Source organism: Chelonus insularis, unplaced genomic scaffold (genome assembly GCF_013357705.1).
Source record: "Chelonus insularis isolate UGA/USDA-ARS -01 unplaced genomic scaffold, ASM1335770v1 contig_74_pilon, whole genome shotgun sequence".
NCBI classification, from domain to species: Eukaryota; Metazoa; Arthropoda; class Insecta; order Hymenoptera; family Braconidae; genus Chelonus; species Chelonus insularis.
Genome location: NW_023276734.1, coordinates 87,275 through 109,877, shown reverse-complemented (window position 1 = coordinate 109,877; position 22,603 = coordinate 87,275). Strand labels below are relative to the sequence as shown.

The 22,603-nt window shown below is 38.6% G+C and overlaps 2 protein-coding genes across 2 annotated transcripts; both read left to right on the top strand.

The window, feature by feature from the left end:
• The first annotated feature begins 15,422 nt into the window (after positions 1-15,422).
• Positions 15,423-16,118, top strand: LOC118071112 (uncharacterized). Its single transcript, XM_035090067.1, has one exon. It carries the CDS (start codon positions 15,423-15,425, stop codon positions 16,116-16,118), a length of 696 nt encoding a protein of 231 aa, XP_034945958.1.
• A 1,200-nt stretch (positions 16,119-17,318) lies between these two features.
• Positions 17,319-20,723, top strand: LOC118071111 (uncharacterized). The gene has a single exon (XM_035090066.1). The coding sequence runs from the start codon at positions 17,319-17,321 to the stop codon at positions 20,721-20,723; it is 3,405 nt and encodes a 1,134-aa protein (XP_034945957.1).
• Positions 20,724-22,603: the final 1,880 nt, after the last annotated feature.

Below are 22,603 nucleotides of genomic sequence, written 5' to 3'. Positions count from 1 at the left end.
ATAAAACGATTTCAAAAATTCGTCAACGATTTTTCTGGGCAACTCTTAAGCAAGATGTTGAGATTTGGTGTAAAAAAAATGCAAAGTTTGTTTCGCTAAAAAGGGTCCCCATAAAAAGTCTTGTGGTCAACTTCAAATTTATAATGTTGGTTCTCCTTTTGAAAGGGTTGCCATTGACATTCTTGGTCCTCTTACTAAAACCTCTTCTGGAAATAAATTTTTACTTGTTGTTACAGATTATTTTACTAGATGGCCTGAGGCGATTTCTCTGCCTAATCATCAGGCTTCTACTATTGCTGAGGCTTTAGTAACTCAAATATTTTGTAGATATGGTGTTCCTATTGAAATTCATTCTGATCAGGGTCGAGAATTTGAATCTGAAATCTTCAAGGAGGTCATGAGTCTTTTTGGTATTAAGAAGACAAGAACCACACCTCTTCATCCCCAATCAAATGGTTTAGTTGAAAGGTTGCATAGGACTATTCTTCAATATTTGTCCAAATTTATTAGTAAAAATCAAAAAGATTGGGATAAGTGGATTTCTTTATTTTTGTTGGCTTATCGTTCTTCAAAACATGAAACTACTGAGTATTCTCCAGCTTTATTGATGTTAGGTCGTGAATTAAGGTTGCCTATTGATCTTCTTAGAGGAATTAATCCTTCAGATAATTCTTTTGAGGATAATTCTATAACTGATTTTGTTTTTAATCTTCGTGAGCAATTAAAGATTGTTCATAATAATGTACGGGATAAGTTGCAAATTAAATCTGAAAAACTTAAGTATATGTATGATTTGAAATCTAATATTCTTTCTTTTGATGTCGGTCAAAAGGTTTGGTTATTTTTCCCTAGAAGAGTTAAAGGAAAGTGTCCAAAACTTCAATGTGAGTGGGAAGGTCCTTATATTATCAAAAACAAACTTAATGATGTTGTATTTCGAATTCATAAAATTCCGAATGGTCGTTTGAAAGTTGTTCATGTGAATAGACTCGCTCCTTATGAAGATGATTAGTTATTTTGACTCTTTCTGGATTCCTAATTTCTGTTGAATTCAGGGTTTTTGTAACTTCTAGTCTGAGAATGTTGGCTCTCATTGATCATTTGATTGTTGATTTAAATTCACAATGTCTGTCCTGGAGCGTTCTCGTGGAGTTACTGTAGGATATACACGGTTGGAGTCATTGTACTGGAATCCTTTTCTTCATTTATTGGCCAAAGTGAAGCAAAGTGAGGTACTAGATGTCCATGGTATCCTAATATTTTTGTTCGGATAGTATGCGTAACTGTGAGCCCAATTTTTAATAATTTAGTTTGCACAGTGAGCAGAAGCTATTGAACTTATTTTTGAAAATTCCTTGCGCAAGGTGGAATTGAATTGATTGTTTTAATGATATTGAATCATTTATTTGAGAGTCGGATTTATTTTAAAAAAGGATGCGAAGTCGGAATTTATTTGGAGAATTGTCTCCATGAAATGTGACCATTCAACCTAATTATTAATTGAACATTGAATTTATGATTAAAAATGAAATTTTTAAAGAACTTTGATTCTGTGAGGAACTTTTATTTTGTTTAGTTCCATGACCTTCCAGTTCTTGGCATTTCCTACTCTTTGGGTTCTTTTGGTTCTTCCCAGTGGTTCCTCCTGATGAAAAAGAAGGATGGAAAGGGAATTGAAGATGGAAATTTTAATTTTTAATTTTTAATTTGACTAACGGACGATTAGTTTTTAAGAAATCTTTTATTGTATAGAATCACGTTTTTAGTTTAATCTAGATCATTTTGGTCTGTTTGGAGGTTTTTACCCGCCGCAGGATTTTTCCCTCCTAATTATTTGTTTTATTTATTTTTAAAGCAGACAGAGTTGGGAAGCGGCAATATTGGTATTAAGGCTGAATAATAACTTGATTCATCTTTATAATTTTGAATGATTATTAATTTGATTTTCATAATTTCGAATTAGAAATGTAATTTTAGATTTTACATGTTTATTTATTTCAGCCTAATCCAATATTTTTACCCAACTAATAGGAATTGCCAGGTGGCAATTTTTAGAAGATCGGGAGAAGTGTAAAATATTTGTATGTCGCCATCTAATGACTATTAGACTAACGACAGTTTGTTAGTTAACAACGATTGCTTGACGATTAGATTGTTTATAGCAACGAGGGGAGAGTTTGTTTATCTCCAGTTTTTGTCTGAGACTTGAGTTGACCGCACGGATTCTTACTTTTAATTAATTGCTGTCAATCATTAATAAACATTTTAATTAATTTACTAATTTTCCGAAGTTGTTATTGAGTCTTATTTTACAATATTTATCTTAGCCTTTTGAAGTGTAGCGTTACTGTCAACGTACCGTGTTCAAATGGTATAGGCTTACCAAACTCATTTATAACCAAACACTCTTATAACTACGTCGATTATACGAATATCCATTTTCAATAGTGGTATGTAGCGCATTGTTAAAAATGACTTTAGTTTTGTTGATCCATATGCATAGTTATGCATATCAAGAGGCATAATACGTAATAATGGTGTCTATACATCACCGGTTATATAATTTTCACAAATATCTGTATGAACAAATCAGCTGCATGGTAGAGATGCAGAGATGCTTGCAGGCCGTGTGCTTTGAAGATGAGCTAATAATTCAGGTCCATTCTTTGCTGGGAACCCAAGAATCTGCTGGAGATAAGGTAATAGTTGGATGAGGTGTACCCCATCACGACTTTCGTCGCAATAGTTTCAATATAACCACCAGGATTCACCATCTATTTGATATTCTCGTTCATAATGTCGAGTTTATTCAATTCATCAATTAGATGTTTAAGTGATTGATATACACCAGCAAAAATAAACGCCTCATGATTTTCTGCTTTGTCAAAATTATAAGTACTAGCAATGTTTTTTCTTACGAAATCTAGGATATCGACATCATGTATGAGTAGAAAAGATACATACGTCGTAATTAGAGACTGAGTAGTTTATGATTAGTCGAATTATTATTTTTTGTTATCGTCATATGGGCAAACATAGATATCATTCTTATCACAGTCACTAACAAACTATTTTTGAGGAAAATTATTTTTGTAATTGTAATATACAGATTATTCAATGCTGGCATTTAGAACGAATGTGACATATTTTAATCATTTAAAAAATTGTAACATTTTTTCGCATTCATCGTCAATACTGTAGTGAACTGATATTTTTACATCTTGTATTCTTTTTTATTTTGGTTAATAGTCATTATTTTATGTGTGTTTAAATCGTGTGCTCGAAATAGTAATATTATTATCTTTCATTCTAAACATTTTGTACCACTCAATAGTTAAAAATAAAAGTTAACCCCCTTGATGTTAATCGGTTACTTTTAACAACATTTCAAACTATGAAAATTATGGAGACACCTGTAAATGATGCTGAAATACAATTGAAGAATCACTTTGAACAAATATTATTGAATGCAATGAATGGGTATACTGATATCGAAATGATAGAGATGAATGTATAAGATTTTGAAAAACCATATAAGGATTGGGAACCAAAAATGATAGAAGACGAAGAATATGCATCTGCAATCCATGAACCAAAAGTGTCTGATGGAGCATGTACTACTGATGTAGAGAGCTTAAGTCATGATTATAAATTGCGAGCAGTTGAGCATTGGTGAAGTGGTAAGAAAATGAATTTAAGTATCGAAAGTGTTGAGCAACAATTTAGAAAAGTACAGTCTACTCGACAATTGAAACGCTGGGCACATCAATTGAACCGAGGTGAAACATACAAAGAAAAAATAGCTGAAATTTGCAAATATACATTCGAAAATTTTAAAACTGCTATCAGTACTGAGATGATGGTCCATGATTCCAATTAAAACAATAGATATTAGTAGCTAGTAAAAATTTACAATTTGATAATCTCCGTTTTCAAGCATCTTCAACGTAGATCCTATCATTGAAAAAAGCTTATTGTATTGTATCTCGTGAAATTAACAAATTCATATCATCAAAAACGATTGAAGATCGTGAAATAACAAACATCAGAAGTGTTCGTTAACTCTAGATAGGTCACATAGTAAGCTCTAACAAGATCGGTCATACTATGAGGGAAAAGCCGCAATGGTTTTTAAGATGCAACGTTACCACATCTTTTACCGGCTTGAATCTAAAACCAATACTTGCTCATTCAACACACTTGAAAGCAAGGAAATACGACTGAGTCCAAAGTCATTCGAGGTGACCCGAATTCACATTTGGCAACATTGCAACGTAATATCTGCTAACGCTTTAGGTCAGCTAATGAGGAAAACGCCGTAAACTAATTTTCTTAACTTGATATTTATTTATATAATATTTTAATATTTATTTTAATCTTCATGATCTATTAATACTTTCTGAAAGCGTTAAAAATTTTTAAAAAGTTAAAAGATTACAATTAATTTTTTAGGAGCCATATGGGTGTATTTCCATCAAATAAAAGAATAGAAAACTATTCTCGCCGGCTTTATCCTCGTAGGGTGACCTATCTAGAGTTAACGATGTAAATTCGAAAATTAAATCATATGGTTTAGACAACATATATAATTCTGATCAAAGTGATTTTCAATTAAAAGTACATTCAAAGGGGACTTTAGCTCCAGACGGAGAAATAAAGATAGAGTGCACAGTCCAATCAGTTTCTTCGACAACTCATAGTTATACTATACAATCAACGGTATCAGCTGATAGAAAACTTCTCACTTCCCATTTCCTTGTGTTAAAAGAACCAACTGGAAAACTTTGTCCACGGGTAGAAGCATTGCTTTTTAGACCGGATAATGTATATGTAGAAATATCGAGATCTGGAAAACTCACTTAAGGTGAAAAATTCAATTTAAATATTATATTATATGATATACTCTGGAAGTTTACATACTAATTTTTTTAGAACACTACAAAATCTGGTTGAAGGATGTTTTTTCTCCGCATGTTGGAAAAAAAAGTTTACTTATGATTGATTCGTGGACTGGACATTGTTCTGAATCTTTCACGTCTGCCAAACCACCGGATAAAGAAATTGAGATAATGATTGATACTAAAGGGGCTGCTAGACAAATTTAACCATCAGATGCTTTTGGGTTTAGAATATGGAAAAACTTTGTAAGACATTTTTCAGACAATGTCCTGCTACGAAGAGATGATTTAAATTTACACTTGAGAAATAATATTATTAAAGTACAATTACTGACTCATAATCAACTCTCGTCTCCGCGATACATTAATCTTTTCCGTTATTCATGGTTTAAAAGTAGTTATACATTTATTAAACCAGATGAATTTGGAAATCCAATTGATTTTGCATTCGGAGATAACTGTAAGTCTCATTTAGAAATTCCAGGACGTAAAAAAATTGCAATTATCCGTTCTGCATGGTGTAACAAATCAGTGTGTCTTGAACGTTTTTACAATGATTATCATACATGTAATACGTACAATAAATTAATAATTTGTCTTCTTCATTTTTATACAAATCTGGAAAAAAAGGGGATATTTTTTTTAGCCTCGATTTCGATGTCATTTTAAGAATTGCAAAAACACGTATCTCGTAAATTTTTGTACTCTTTCGATTGAAGTTGGTCCCATCAAAAAATAATTAATAGTTTTTAAGTTATAGATTTTTTGTTATTTAAAAAAGAAAAAAATGTATGTCCGCAAGTTTTATAAATATGTAAATAAAGGTATTTTTTATCATTTTTCATTCTGTTTTTAGCGTATAAGGTCGTTTTGGAAAATTTCGATTAGAAATATGTGAAAATTAAAAATCACCTCTATAAGGTATTAACCTTGGGGGTGATTTTCACCCTTTTAAAACGTTTGTGCGCAGAAAAAAAAATTACGTGGTTCATCATTTTCTACTTAGATTATTATATAGAAGCCTCAGCTAAATCGACGGTGACCACCTCGTGAGGTTTTCTTGTTAGAACATCAATGACAACTGAAAAGTACTCAATATTGTTATTATAAGTAGCGACATTACGTAGATCAACTAAATCTGCTTTCCACACATCGTCTACATGTGAAACGTTATACGTTCGCCTTGGAAAACGACGCCTCGTCATACGATGTAAAGTATAACCATCTTGATTTCCTAGCCATTTATTTATTTTATTACGCGGTGTATTTTTTGCAAAATTGAACAATTGCGTTGCACCAGAAAAGCCTACGAGATGTTCGGGAATGTAATTTTTTTTTTATAGTGCCGTCATTACTTGAATGAAAATTTCAACCAACGCTTTCTACACTTCGGTTTTGAAAGACCTGATCCTTTTTGTGATTTGCCGCTACGTGCACTCAAAAAATCATCACCTCCATTAATATCCGATTCACTTTGCGATTTTATTGACGAGGGACTTTCAGCTATTACATCTGGTATGATAAGCCTGCGTCCACGTGTTGAGTATGTCGGTATAGATGTGCTTACTGTTTCAGCATCAAATAACTCTTTATTTCCTATGTACTCGCGTGGAACATAGCCTCATGGGATACCATGTCTGGACAAAGTGACAGTATGTTCCCACTACTTCGACTAAGTTCTGCGAGGTTATTATCATTGGGGTTCCGAGCGAGAAGTAATCGAGAAGTATGATTTGCGACCTGGAGGTATAGTAAAAAATTTTATAGAAATAAAAAGTTTATAAGTTCATAAAAATAGTCGCTTAAATATATGATTGAATTAATTGTGTTTTTCAGGCCAGTAACATCTACCAGTCCTGAGAAGATGTATACCATGTCAAATTCCGCAGGACATCTAATAAATTTTTAAATGACCTTATATAGAAAATTATATATATTGAAGTATTTTTACATTAGAATAAAATAAGAATATCCAATATTGTAATTGTTAATACATATGTAAATGTAATAAATATATTTATAATAATGTGAATAATTTTGTTATTATAAATGACCATTTCCCATGTATCAAGTGTCTTATTACCTCAAGGTTACTGGTACTTTTAGAGTCTTATCTTATTCAGAAAATTGAAAAACTCAAAACAAGTCGGTGCAAGGTGAAAATTTTTATTAACATCTTATATCATCATCATAATACAGATTTACACATTAATGGTTATATAAATACATAGTTTTTGTTAAAGTTATTTTGAAAAAAGATAGCCAAAAAATTGAAAGCATCGCTTCCCTCACAATATGTTCATTAAAAAGCTGACACAATTATTGTGCGATGATTTCGAAATACATAGTTGATACTGCTGCTGATGACATGTAACCAGGTTTTAGTTTCTCGAGGATCGTTGTCATTACTCCTTCACACTGAAGATAATTACTGCCAAAGGTATAAATCAAATCCACAGGAAGTTGTATAGTGCTAATAGTATGTTGAATAGCTAGTATTTCATTTCTCAACGTCTTAAATTTTTCAGTTGTTGCAGGCGTTTTTGAAGCAAATTTTGTATACGTACAACGTATTCAAGAGTACAGCGCTGTACAAAGTGATCATGAAGGTATATGAATATCCAGCATAACTGTTTTCTTTGTTGAATAATTTACGATAATCAGCGTCAGAATTGTCAAAGCATTTAATTAGCTTTGATATATTTTCGGTAAACTAGTTCCAGTTTTCAACATTAAAAATCACGCCTAAGGGCTTAGCGTCGATGATTGAATCACACACTTTGAATTTATCACTGCTGTAGTACAAACGAATACCAGTGTTGATTAATTTTGAAATTTGAAAATATGACCACGGGCCGTAGATTTTTAGGGTTACGTTCCAGTAATATCTATATCTGGCCACTGGCTGTCGTCCGTCGAAATTTATATCTGATGTTGGACTGCCGCGGATGTCGACGATAATGCCATGTTAGAGCACTTGGTTGTTACACGATCAACAATGTAAGACTAAATGAACTCGAACTTTTTTTCTGATTTGCCTCTTCAACATTATAATTCAAAACCATGACGTAACATGCGTTGGCCTGGCTATGTAATTTAAAGCTTCCATTTCGTGATTTTTTGCAATAATAACAGTTTTAATATTTTTTATTTTAAATCAAGGTATTCTCAATAAATGAACCAAAGGTCTGAATATGACCTTTCAATCGTAAGATCTTTTGAAGATTTGTTTATTATAGCTCTATTTTATGTTGAGAGACGTACTTGTACAGGATGTATAAGATTTCAGTAGGGCTAAGAATTTTTTGGGACAATATAATATTTTCATTATCAAGAAAAGTGTTTATAAATGCAACGTAAACAACTGCTGCATTTTGATGCATAATTTTTTATGTTGACATGCGTTCAGAAGCATTACACCCAACACCTGAGCCTCTATTTCCTGCAGATATTTTTGAAGAACGCGATGATAAAATTCCTGTTTTATCAGATGGCGATGACATTGAGCAACCACGTCAATAGAGTTCATCAGCATCATCCTCTAGAAGTAATTATTTTTTTTTTTCAATCCAATTTTATAACTAGTATAATTATTAAATTCGTGTAGGTTATAATTATGATTGGGGCCCTCGTAAAGAATGACGCTATTTTCAACAATCAAACTATAGATATTCAATACGACGGAGTTGTAACCAGAGCAGCAGTGAAAAACTCAACCGACCAAAGCACCGTAGTGCCAAGTACATCATCAGAAAATTTTGCTGACGTCTACCTGCCAGGCCGACGTTTTATTATCGATAAAGAGCATGTTAAAAATTTCAAGTTATGGGTGAAAAAAGTCTTATAAAAATAACAGATCTACCCAATAATCAAAATCATTTAGAATGGTTCGAGGGTGCTTTGACTGCCATTACAATATACATCACGCAATCATGTACATATCGTGATAGTATACGTTTTACAGCCAATCATGAAAGATTAATAACAGGGCCAATTTAGACTGCCATAACAGTATACCAGTCGCGACTTATGGGACTTACTACGTAAAATTTTTCAGAGTGCTGGTGGTTTGAATAGTGATGATAATATTGTATTGACGGCTTTAATTGTACGGAGCGTCGGAGGGAGTGGTAATAAAAAGCTAATATTTGAAGATATTTTTGAGCGTTCTATTTTACGTATTACAAACGATACTAATTAATGTTTTCTACTTTTACTTGTTGTCGCTGATCTCCATGCTGAGCATGGTGAAGTTCGCGCCGGTATGTTACAAAAACGGTGGAAGACAATGTGCGATAGCAGATGTAACTTACAGCGCGCTGTGGCCTTAGAGTTGGTAAGCAAAGCCGGTGTTAAAATGCCTCGTAACGGCTGCGGGCTGAATGAAATAAGTGCTTTTCAGCGATATTTTGCTCGTAAACGTATAACTATTGTTGTTTATGATATTTATACATTAGAAAAGGGAAAATCACCTTTATTTGATGGACGAAGTATTGTTGAAGAAAATTACGGTACTATTATTGGACTTTTATTTATTTTATATTATCAACGAACACATCACTATTAACCGATATTCAATCTCAGCGCTGCAATAGGCGCCCGTCCTTTTTGTTCAGCCTGTAATAAAAGTTATTTCACACCTCCGGCACTGCATCGTTGTCGTTTGAAATTTTCTCGATGCGGTAGCTCACCTGCTGGCACGCCTGAAAAATCGCGCATGCGTCATGAGTGTAATAGATACTTTTTAAGTGATAGCTGCTATGACAAACACTTACTTAAAAGGTCTGCGACACTTACTGTAACACAAATTCGAAAAAATGTTTTTATCTAAAATATATAAACTACAGATAAAAGAAAATAGTATGCTTGTGATGAAATTTATTGCCATATTTGTAATTGTAATCGGCCGTTAAATCATCAATGCTATATACGTCCTCATGAATCATCCAGGCCTTTAAAAGCTGTCTTTTTATTCTATGATTTTGAAACACAGCAGCACCAGTATATTAAAAACAATAAGACAACAAAATTTCATGTATTCAAGTGTTGCGTTGTTCAAAAGGTATGTGTATATTGTACAGACATTTATCCCAAAGCTGCTCTTTCTGTGGTGAGCGCGAGTACACATTTTATGAAAATCCTAAAGGAAGTCTTTAGGACCTACCTAAAATGTAGCCTAACATTCAGTCGACATAAATTATTTAAAAAAATAATTTTTATTACGCATAATGCACGTAGTTTTCACGCTGAATTTATTCTCCGTTATTTAATAGAAAATAAAAAAACACGTCTTCCAAACCTTATTTTGAACGGTAATAAAATTATTGTTGTGCATACAAATAATGTTTTTTTTCGATAGTTTGAATTATTTACAAATGCCTTTAAGGGCCCTACCTAAGGCATTTGGTTTCGACAATGAAATTCGTAAAGGGTTTTTTCCTCATTTATTTAACATACTTGAAAATATTGTAAAATATTTGTATGTCACCATCTAATGACTATTAGACTAACGACAGTTTGTTAGTTAATGACAATTGCTTGACGATTAGATTGTTTATAGCAACAAGGGGAGAGTTTGTTCATCTCCAGTTTTTGACTGAGCCTTGAATTGACCGCACGGATTCTTTCTTTCTTGTTAATTGCTGTCAATCTTTAATAAACTTTTTCCTCTATTTATCAATTTTCTAAAGTTGTTATTTGTTCTTATTTTACATTGATTTTAGAAAGTGGTTCGTTTCGCATGCCGCGAATATTTTTGTGAGTGATTTTTGAAAGAATATTTAAAAAATCATGCCGAAGAGTCCAAGTCGGAGACAGACTCGAGCTGCAAGGAGAACTCAATATGCCGATTGTGTCGAAGACGGTTCTAATGGAAGACTTCTAGCTTTAGAGATGAGATTAAATCGGTTGGAAGAAAGATTAGATCGAGATCAGATTCGTTTGGAGGGACGTTTCGAGGAAGGTCGAAGAGAAACTTAAGATTTATTTCGAGAGATGAGAAATTTAATTAATAATAATAATAACAATAGTAACATTGACTTGTTTCTTGACAGGTTGCAAGGAGAACTTGCTAGTAGACCGATGCGTCACAATGGACGCATACTACAAGCGCAACTTGTCGATAGCCTGGGTGGATTATAGAAGGCATTTGATACAACATAGCACGAGCTTTTCTTCTACTTGCTCGAATGCCTTTCAGTACAAAATACGAACACCTGGATATAAAGCCGGACGAGTCTCCAACCGCGTACACAAAATCACACATCTATTTTATATGGATGACTTGAAAGTGTACGCGGCAAGTCCTGAGAGACTCCGAACAGCTCTAGAGGTTGTTTCCGAGTATACCAGTGCAATCGGCATGGAGTTTGGGTTGGACAAGTGCGCAGTTGCCCACTTAGTAGAAGGAAGATCGCCGAACTGGAGTGATAACGTCGAACTTACAGACGGGAGCATCATACAACATTTGGATGCTGGAGAGTCATACCGATATCTTGGACAGGCACAATCTCCTTTATAGGACGTGTCTGTCATCAAAGATACTCTCCGCAGTGAGTACAAGTGGCAACTTAAGAGAATATGGGGCTCTGAATTATTAGGCCCTAACAAAGTCAAAGCCACGAATATGCTCGCTGTCCCAGTCTTGCTATACTCATTCGGAGTTCTCAAATGGCTCCGAAAAGAGCGTAATGAGCTGGACATAATTACGAGGAAAGTGATGACATTATATCGAAGTCATCACCCGCGATCTTCTGTCCAACGCCTATACTTTCCCTGTGATCTGGGAGGGCGTGGACTACTAAGTTTGGAGTGTCTACATGACAGGTTAGTGATAGGCCTGGCTTATGACATCTATGAAAGCTCTGATCCTCTTCTCAAGTTCGTGAACAGCTTTGAACTATTGGGAAGGGATGTGTTCCTATATAGAGCAGCATATCAGGCAGCGCAGAACCTCGGCTCAGTTTTCGACCCTAGCAGCCCAGACGGTCTAAGGCTTTTGCAATTGACCAGAGGGCAGCGAAAGGTCGATATGAAAACAACCGAGCAGTTAAAAGTGCTCGACGAACATGTGGCAAAGTCCTTACATGGTGTGTTTTATCGTCATCTCGAAACACAGGACTTGTCACACCAGCTGACTTTCCAATACCTTAAGTCAGTTGGCTTGTTCTCTGAGACTGAAGGATTCATTATGGCCTGTCAAGATGGTGTATTTTCCACCCTCGCCTATCGGCGTGATGTTATGCACGAGCAACTCGAGGACAGAAGATGCCGAGTTTGTCACGGTGATGTAGATGAGACGCTATTCCATGTATTATCGGCTTGTCCGATATTAGCGCGCTCAGCCTACATTCACTGGCATAACGCCGCCCTAAGAGTGCTGTATTACCACCTCCGGCACTCTTATGGAATAGACGAGACACCAGTGCTGCCCTATGTGCCCGGTAAAATTGAGTCAGTCGTTGAGAACTGGAGAGCAAAAATTCTTTGGAATTACCCACTCTCTTCGCCCCAACATATTGAACACAATAAGCCGGATATTACTCTTTTCGACCATACCACCAAGCACGTATATTACATTGAGTTCTCAGCCCCAGCCGAGACAAATGTACGTGCGAAAGAAGAGAGTAAACAGGAACGCTACAGAGAGCTCATGGAGGTCATGAGAAATGTCTATCACGAATACACAGCGCACGTGATAGTCCTGGTGATTGGCGCCCTTGGAGGGATGAGGGAACGCTTTCTGACAGAGCTTCGAACAATACCAGTCTGCCGTAGTCAGGCTGAGATTCTCGCGGCTCGTATGCAGAAAGCGGTCATCCTTGGTTCTCTCCGAATCCTGAGACGACTGTAACAAATAACTGAACGGCTGCAGCCCCGGCTCACCCTTAAACCTGAGGGAGTCAGGTGCCTGCAGGATAATCCCGTCTGGTCAGGCCCCAGGTGGGTCGGAGCCCTGGGATCCCTGGCCAGACACCTCTGACGAATCGCAATAATAATAATTTGGAAATTCATAATTTAGAAAAGAATTCTAATAATTTGGTTAAATTAGTCTCAGCATCTTCAGTTAATAATAGTTCTTTAGCTTTTGCAAAACCCGGAAAATTTTATGGTTCTCAGACGTGGGAATCTTATTCTCGTCAATTTGAGACAATCGCTCGCCTGCATAAGTGGACAAATGAAGTTAGAGCATCGATTTTAGTGTCCTGTTTGAAGTACAAAGCTCAAGTCATTTTAGAAATTTTCAGTTTAGAAGATTCAGGGAATTTTGAAAGATTAAAGAAAATTTTGGAAGATCGTTTCGGTAAAGCTCAATTTTCTAGAGCTTATTTTAGTCGTTTTCAGGCGAGAGAGCAGTCTGAAAATGAAAATTTAACAGACTTTTTAAATGATTTAGATAGGCTTGTCAAATTTGCGTATCCTTCGGTCTCTTTTGAAAAGAGAGATAGAATGGCTGGTTTGCAATTCATTTCTGGATTATAAAATTAAAGTTACAATTTTCTCTTTGTTCTGACTTGGAGGAGCCCAAGTCAGTTAGTCAGGAATAATCAAAATTTCGTAATGCCGGACTTGTCCACCGGCGCTTCAGTCAACTCACTGGACCAATCATCGGGAAGTATTTCCCTTATGGCCCAGAAGGCAACTCTACGGCTCTAGTGACGCCAACAAGCACGCGGTCGAGCACTTGTGGCGTCAGTTAGCTCCAGGCAAATCACGCGGTCATCTCTGTACAATCGTTCGCAGTCAAATCGCAGGTTTTTGCAGTCAGCTCACTCTTTGTACAAAAAAGTACGGTCAAATAGACTCAGACAACTCTCACGAACATACGTGAATCATCAAATTTCTCTCATCAGTGCCAGTGGTCCAGTATATTCAGTTGTAGTGTCTTTGGGCGCGAAGCTGAACTGGCGTCGACGCCATAGTGCCTCACGGACATTCACATGTACATCACACCCACGAACAACTCTGGTGTATACTGTGAATGTTGCTCTTCACTGTGTTGAGACTATTTTTTGGTAAAAAAAGAACCATCAGACAATTCATACGTGTACAAACAATTACTGTACAGTCAACTTAATTAGATGTAGTGATTATTAAGTTCTATTGATTATGTTAAGTGTTATTGTTGAATAAAAAACATCAAAACCTAGACAAATTGGTATTTGTGAATCATTTTTTGGAACCTTCTGGCATCCAACCTTTGTTCTTATTCTGCTCTCAATTATTACAGTCCACTAGTTTTTTTGTTTGCTCGTCCGGCCGACTCGAAGTCAGAACATTTGGTCCTTCGAGCCGGATATGAACCAGCGACCTATGGATATCGAATAATTCCAGGAGGTTCTAGTGCTTCAGAAGTTTGTGAATATTTTGTGAAATATTCCCTCTAAAGTGCGTGTGATTCACTTAGACTTAGACAACTCTCAGTGGTAGTGGGTAAACAACCTTACAGACAAAAGGTGTTTACGCATTCCAGTGCCCAGTGACACTCATCTCTCTTATTGTGAGACAGTGGTGCTCATCTCACACATCAAACAGTTTCTTGAGACGCTTGGCGCGCAGTTTTTTTTGTGTGAGAGTCAAGATAACCTTGACACAGGCAACTCACTTGCATATAAACATAGTTATTAATTAGGGTAGTGTTCGTAGTGTAAAGTTCGTCACCAAAAACTATTATTCAGAGCTCGTAGACTCAGTGAAGTAATTTGTGTGATTCTTTTGGTGTTGAGACTTTATTGAAAGCCCACCATTGGCATCAAGGTGACAACAGACAACTCTAGCAACATTTTGTGTGAATTTTCTTAGTGATAAGTGTAAGTTTAGTGATATTAGACAACTCACTCAACTGAACTATGGCAGACAAACGGTTAATTCCGCCTGCAAAATCGGACTACGTCGATGTAGCCGAAGACAATGAGTCAGTTGAAGGTATTAGTGAGATATTAGAGCAAGTGAGTGTAAGCCAAGCACCATCACCAGTTCCAGTCGACTCTCAGGCAGAAGGTACCAGTGGAACAACACTCAAGGTACCCGAAAAAGCCACAACATCACGTGACAGGTCAAAGTCACCACCTGCACTGGCAAACACCACATTATTTAAATTGACGTCTCAAATGTCCAGGTATGAGCAGCTTCAATTTATGCAGCAAGACGTGGCTGATCTTGTGCGACAGCCTGCTCTCGTCACAATGCCCATAATCAAGGCGAAGCTATCACAACTCAACGACCTCTGGACATACTTCGTGGTGGAGCATGAGGCATTAGGAGTAGGGTGTCGGTTGACACTATTCAAACACCAGTATATGACCGACAGTGTATGAAAGTGCTTTACGGCGTCATTACCATATAGAGTCGACTCTCCATCGGGTGAAATCAGAGCTACACGAGAAAGACATCCAGAAGGCCATCGATGATTACAAGGCCTCTACACAGCAAACAACTCCAATCATATACAGACAGGCAACTCTCCCAGAGATCCCTCTCCCAACATTCGCAGGCGACTCATCAACGTGGACGCAGTTTCGGGACATGTTTACGTCCCTCGTTCACGATCGGGAAGATCTCAGGCCAGTAGCCAAACTACACTACCTGAAGGCCAACGTATCAGGTCCCCCACTTCAACTGATCCGTCATGCTGTAATGAATGATGATGGGTATGAGCCAGCATGTAATCAGCTCAAGGCCAGGTACGATGATCCAGAACAACTCATCTTTGCTCACATCAAGGACCTGTTCAGTGCGACCACACCATCATCAAAGTCAGCTGAACAACTCGACAACCTGGTGGGAGTAGTACGGCAAAACTTGGATGCCTTGAAGGCTCTCAATGTACCTGTAGACGCTGCAAATTATTTTCTGGTGTACCTGGTGGCCAGTAAATTGGAGCAACCGCTACGTGAGGCGTGGGAACTCGAGCGAAGTAGGTCTCGCTCACCGACAACTCTTGACCGCCTACTCTCATTCATATCAACCAGGGCACGTGCAATGGAGTCAGCGCAGGAAGCAGCTCGGCACGCAAAACGGTGGCCTACCCCAGTGGTCACCAGAAAATCAAGAGCGCAACAGTCTACTCACCAGCAGACGACTCACCCACAGACAACTCAAGCCTCCAGGCATGCGGCGCAAAAACGACACGCAGACTACCCGTGTGATCAATGCAGCAGCCTAGATCACTACGTGGCTGACTGCAAAGCGTTCGCAGGACTCTTACAGCAAGAAAGGTAGAAGCTGGTCCTCGCAGCACGGCTGTGCTTCAATTGCTTCGGCCACCACTCTATCCAGGTGTGCCAGTCAGAGAAACGATGCAGCACGTGCAATTTAAAGCACCACTCAATGATTCACACGCCCAGGACAGAATCTCTAAGGAAAAGAGGATATGGCCCTGGCCAAGAACCGCAGCCGACTCATAGCAGCCACCACCCATCAACCTCCCAGTGAGATGACGATGTGCCATTTCCACAGCTGACTCCAGATCACACCCATTCATCTAAGCAGACTTCTCACCAGGTAACTCATCATCATAATCAACTCTCTGCAGTCAACTCTAATTATGTTTTAGTCAATTCTCCAAGTGGTGGTGTGATCACTCAACATGCAGACAACTCAATGATCAAGGGTGATGAATCATGTCACTCTACATGCGCTAACAGGAGTAAAGAATGCTTCTCTGATGACTCGACGGAAAGGATGACCTTAGCACATGAGGTTTCGGCCTCAGGAGGGTTGAGGGTCCTGGAGGAAGAGTCAGAAGGTCTCGTTCGATCTCCTACAGCTGAAGAAAAGAGTCAAACTCACACTAGTCAAATCTCAGACGACTCACATGATTCAACAATCACCAAGAACACTACAGACAACTCAGATATCCATGGAAGACTCTCTTCAGCACTCAGGGCAGCAGAAGATCCATGCACTAACGAGTCTCCAGTTCAATCAGACAGCTCAGCAGTCTTACTCGCCACAGCCAATGCAGTATTACTCTCAGACTACTCTCAGCTTCCAGTAAGACTCCTGATAGACTCAGGGTCTGAGCTGACGTTCATCTCATCAAGTGTGGTAAAGACTTGTCATCTCCAACGTCGTCCATCAGTGATATCAGTGCTGGGAATTGGTAACGAACCAGCTGTACAAACTAGAGGAGTGACAACAGTGACACTTAGATCAACTCACACACAGGAGCAAGTTACAATTAATGCTCATATCCTCTAATGTGTCACTGGTACTTTACCAACCAGACAACTCAAGGAACTCAACTGGTCAGCTCTCAACTCTCTGCAACTTGCTGATCCAGACTACTCAACTCCAAGACCCATTGACATCTTAATAGGAGCAGATTGTTATGGTCTGATTGTGAAAGCAGGCATCAAACAATGTCCGCAGTCATCTCTAATAGCCCAAGAGTCCATCTTTGGGTGGATGCTCATTGGAATGCCACAACCGACAAGATACTCAAGTCAGAGAACTCATCACACAGCAAGGGTCAACTCATACCAGCAAGTATCTGATCTCTTGACAAAATTCTGGGTTCAAGAAGAAGTTCCAGAGACCTTAGCCAGCCAACTCAGCCCAGATGATCAATCCTGTGAAGATCATTATGTTGCGACTCATTCAAGAGATCAAGATGGGAGATATATTGTGAGAATGCCACTAAAAGCATCACCATCTCTTCTAGGCAACTCATCAGCGAGAGCTCATCAGTGTTTACTACACATGATCAGACGACTCACAAAGAATGACTCATATGCACAACTCTATCACAACTTTATGCAAGAATATGAGTCACTGAACCACATGACACGAGCCAAGGCAAGTCCAATCAACTCTCCGGTGTATTATTTGCCTCATCATGGTGTCTTAAGAGAAGACAGTCTGACTACAAAACTTCGTGTAGTATTTAATGGCTCTAGTCCATCTTCTAGTGGTCTATCAGTGAACGATATTCAACATACTGGTGCCAAAGTCCAGAAAGACATTGCAGACGTACTCATTTGGATCAGACAGCATAAATTTGTGTTCACATCAGACATCACAAAGATGTACAGACAAATCAAGGTACATCAAGATGACTGGGATCTCCAGAGAATCCTGTGGGTGGACGAGCACTCCAAGATAATCCCATATCAACTCACAACGGTCACGTATGGTACCAGGTCAGCCCCATTTCTGGCTGTTCGTACAATGATTCAGCTAGTAAAGGATAAAGGTCATAAGTTCCCTCTAGCGGTTGATCCACTACTAAAAGGAAGATATGTGGACGATATTTTTGGAGGTGCTGACACCGTGAGTCAACTGATAGACAACTCAACCCAAGTCAGACAACTCTGCATGGCAGGTGGCTTCCCGTTAGCGAAATGGCACAGCAACTCACTTCAATTCCTTCAATCAATTACAGACAACTCATCAGAAGAGCAGATCCACTCATTTGAGAGCAGCAAAACGAAATTACTTGGGCTCTCGTGGATTCCAGCGAACGACTCATTTAAGTTCAACTCAAAACCTCCTCGTGAGAAGTCCAAGCTCACAAAGAGAATAATTTTATCAGAAACAGCACAACTCTGCGATCCACTTGGATTTCTAGCACCCTTCATTGTCAGAGCAAAGATGTTGCTACAAGAAATCTGGCTAGATAAACTTTCATGGGATGACCAAGCCCCAGATCACATTATCACCAAGTGGAACAGCTTCAGATCAGAACTCTCACATGTTTCAGACCTCTCAATTCCACGATGGTTACGGATTACTCAGAAATCGACCGTGGAACTTCATGGTTTTTCAGACGCCTCACATGCAGCTATGGCAGCTGTTGTTTACATACGGGCTACTCATCCAGATCATGGAACTTGTTCAACTATAGTCTGCTCAAAGTCTAAGGTTGCTCCATTGAAGAAAATGTCTATTCCCAGACTCGAACTCACCGCAGCATTGCTGCTTGCCAGACTAATCACTTATGTAAGGACCAACTTAGACATTCAGCCAACTCAACTCGTATGTTGGACAGACTCCTCAGTGACTTTGACCTGGATTCAGTCTCACTCATCCCGTTGGAAGGAGTTTGTAAGAAACAGAGTGTCAGCAATTCAAGATCTCACTCCAATCAGCGTTTGGAGGTTTGTACCTGGCAAACAAAATCCAGCGGATTGTGCTTCTCGAGGTATCAGCATATCCCAGCTTCGGAAGCACCCCCTGTGGTGGACAGGACCACAGTGGTTAACAGCAGACGAATCATTCTGGCCAACTCAATCATCAGTGTACGATTCAAAAGCTCAGCAGGAAGACCGGCCCGGTCTCACTTTAGTTACTCAGACAATTCAACATGATTATCATTGGGATATGATATACAGACATTCTCGGCTAATCAAATTGCTCAGAGTGACTGCAATTTGCTTCAGATTCAGCCAACTCCTCAGACGAGTACCGCGGTCATCTCTCACCTTCCCTCTCACGCCACAAGAATTAGAGAGAGCAAGGATTTTTTGGATAAAAGCAACTCAAGAATCGTACTTCTCACAGGAAATCAAGCAGATCAACTCAAATTCACTGCCCGTCTCACACCCCCTCGCACGATTGACAGCATTTATTGACACTCAAGGAGTCATACGTGTTGGAGGGAGGTTAGCAAATGCTAGCTTGGACCAAGAAGCAAAGCATCCTGCAATCCTACCACAGAAAACTCATCTTTCCAGACTAATCATTGCAGATGCTCATGAAAGAACATTGCACGGTGGGACGCAGGCAACTCTGAACCTCATACGATCATCGTACTGGATCATTGGCGGACGACTCCCAGTACGATCCTATATTTATCATTGTATGAAATGTGCTCGTTTACGTGGCGAACGAGCGAAGCAGTTAATGAGTCAATTGCCGTTATCAAGAATCACTCCAGCCCGACCATTTGCCGTCTGTGGTGTGGATTACGCTGGTCCCATCACGCTAAAGACTTGGAAAGGCAGAGGCGCCAAAACATCTAAGGGTTGGATGTGCATTTTTGTGTGCTTCGTTACTTCTGCGCTTCATTTAGAAATTGTAACAGATTATTCAGCAGACTCATTTATTGCAGCGTTCAGAAGGTTCACTGGACGTCGAGGTGTCTGCAGAACTCTCCACAGTGATTGTGGCACCACATTTCAAGGCGCAGACACGCTCATCAGACAACTCTTCAAGCAGGGGACTCAACAGTTCAGTCAACTCGCAGCTGTATTTGCAAAGGATGGAACTGATTGGAAGTTTAATCCACCAGCTGCACCACATATAGGAGGAAAATGGGAAGCTGCAGTCAAATCAGTAAAGTTCCATCTTAACAGAACGATAGGCGACTCACTCTTTACATATGAAGAGCTTTCCACACTGCTTGTCCAGATAGAAGCAGTCCTTAACTCCAGACCACTCGAGCCTCTCTCAGCCGACTCTACAGACATCTCAGCGTTGACTCCAGCACACTTCTTGGTTGGTGAACCGCTAGTAACATTACCAGAGCCTTCACTGGAAGATGTGCCAATGCCACGCTTGTCCAGGTGGCAATTTATTCAGCAGCGACTCCAATCGTTTTGGTCAACGTGGTCAAAACAATACCTTCAGCAGCAACTCGCCATTTCCAAGTGGAAACACCCCTTTCACAACATCACAGTCGGCTCACTTGTACTACTCACTGACGAGAGGTTTCCACCAACGAAGTGGCCTCTCGCCAGAGTGATTAAGGTGTTCCCAGGATCAGACGGACTCATCAGAACAGTCAAACTCAAGACAGCAGCAGCAGAGCTCATCAGACCACTCACCAAACTAGTCATCTTACCATACACTCCACCAGCAGAAGATCAGCAAAGGCGTTGCTGATGGTGGGACAATGTTCTGACTTGGAGGGGCCCAAGTCAGTTAGTCAGGAATAATCAAAATTTCGTAATGCCGGACTTGTCCACCGGCGCTTCAGTCAACTCACTGGACCAATCATCGGGAAGTATTTCCCTTATGGCCCAGAAGGCAACTCTACGGCCCTAGTGACGCCAACAAGCACGCGGTCGAGCACTTGTGGCGTCAGTTAGCTCCAGGCAAATCACGCGGTCATCTCTGTACAATCGTTCGCAGTCAAATCGCAGGTTTTTGCAGTCAGCTCACTCTTTGTACAAAAAAGTACGGTCAAATAGACTCAGACAACTCTCACGAACATACGTGAATCATCAAATTTCTCTCATCAGTGCCAGTGGTCCAGTATATTCAGTTGTAGTGTCTTTGGGCGCGAAGCTGAACTGGCGTCGACGCCATAGTGCCTCACGGACATTCACATGTACATCACACCCACGAACAACTCTGGTGTATACTGTGAATGTTGCTCTTCACTGTGTTGAGACTATTTTTTGGTAAAAAAAGAACCATCAGACAATTCATACGTGTACAAACAATTACTGTACAGTCAACTTAATTAGATGTAGTGATTATTAAGTTCTATTGATTATGTTAAGTGTTATTGTTGAATAAAAAACATCAAAACCTAGACAAATTGGTATTTGTGAATCATTTTTTGGAACCTTCTGGCATCCAACCTTTGTTCTTATTCTGCTCTCAATTATTACAGTCCACTAGTTTTTTTGTTTGCTCGTCCGGCCGACTCGAAGTCAGAACACTCTTCATTCGGAGAGAATTGAATCTCTCCAATTTGCAAGTTAGAGAGCTCTAGAGCTCGAGTTGATTGAAGATTTGACCTTCGGAGGTCAGAATAAGAACAATTTTAACAACAATTTTAAAAAAGATAAAATTTATAATGATAATAATAATCATTCTGATTCTGCTGAAGGAAATTTATAATCTTTTAATAATGAAAAGTCTTTTTATGGATTTAGATGTTGGATTTGTGGAATAGAAGGTCATTCTAAGAAGAATTGTAAGATTCTTCAGACTGTTAAATCAAGTTTAGCAAAAAACAGTTAGATTTGGTTTGAAATTCTTTTAGATTAAATTCAGAGATTTAATTCAATTTTTTTTAAAGTAAAGGAAATCGTCTGAAGTTTTAGTTATTTTTGGAAGGTCTTCATGCGTCTAAAATCTACTTAAAGATGTTGTGTTTCGAATTTCAGAAAATCTTGAATGGTCGTTTTTTAATGATTGAGTGATTAGACTCGCTCCGTATGATGATAATGAATCATTGTTGACTCTTTCTGGATTTCTAATTTCTGCTGAATTCAGGGTTTTTGTAACTTCCAGTCTGAGAATGTTGGCTCTCGTTGATCATTTGATTATTGATTTAAATTCACAATGTCTGTCCTAGAGCGTTCTCGTGGTGTTACTGTACGATATACACGGTTGGAGTCATTGTTCCCGAATCCTTTACTTCATTTATTAGCCAAAGTAAAGCAAAGTAAGGTACTAGATGTCCATGGTATCCTTTTATGTTTGTTCGGATAGTATGCGTCACTTTAAGCCCAATTTTTGATAATTTAGTTTGCACAGTGAGCAGAAGCTATTGGACTTATTTTTGAAAATTCCTTGCGCAAGGTGGAATTGAATTGATTGTAGTAGTTACAAGGCTGTTGCCAGTCAAATGGGACCCTAAGAAAAAGATGAAAGTGTGGAAAAGGTCGTAGGATTAGGTTTTTGAGTTTAGGGATTGAGTTTTGGAATGATGATTACGTTTTAGTGCACATTAGTTCTAAGTGACCGCTTCATATGAAAATCTAGAAGAAGTAACGTGAAGATGTCCTCTAAAAAGGAAAATAAATTGA

What these genes read in the sequence shown, in the direction of transcription:
- LOC118071112 (XM_035090067.1), top strand. Translation starts at nt 15,423, where the DNA reads ATGTTTACGTCCCTCGTTCACGATCGGGAAGATCTCAGGCCAGTAGCC.
- LOC118071111 (XM_035090066.1), top strand. Translation starts at nt 17,319, where the DNA reads ATGCCACAACCGACAAGATACTCAAGTCAGAGAACTCATCACACAGCA.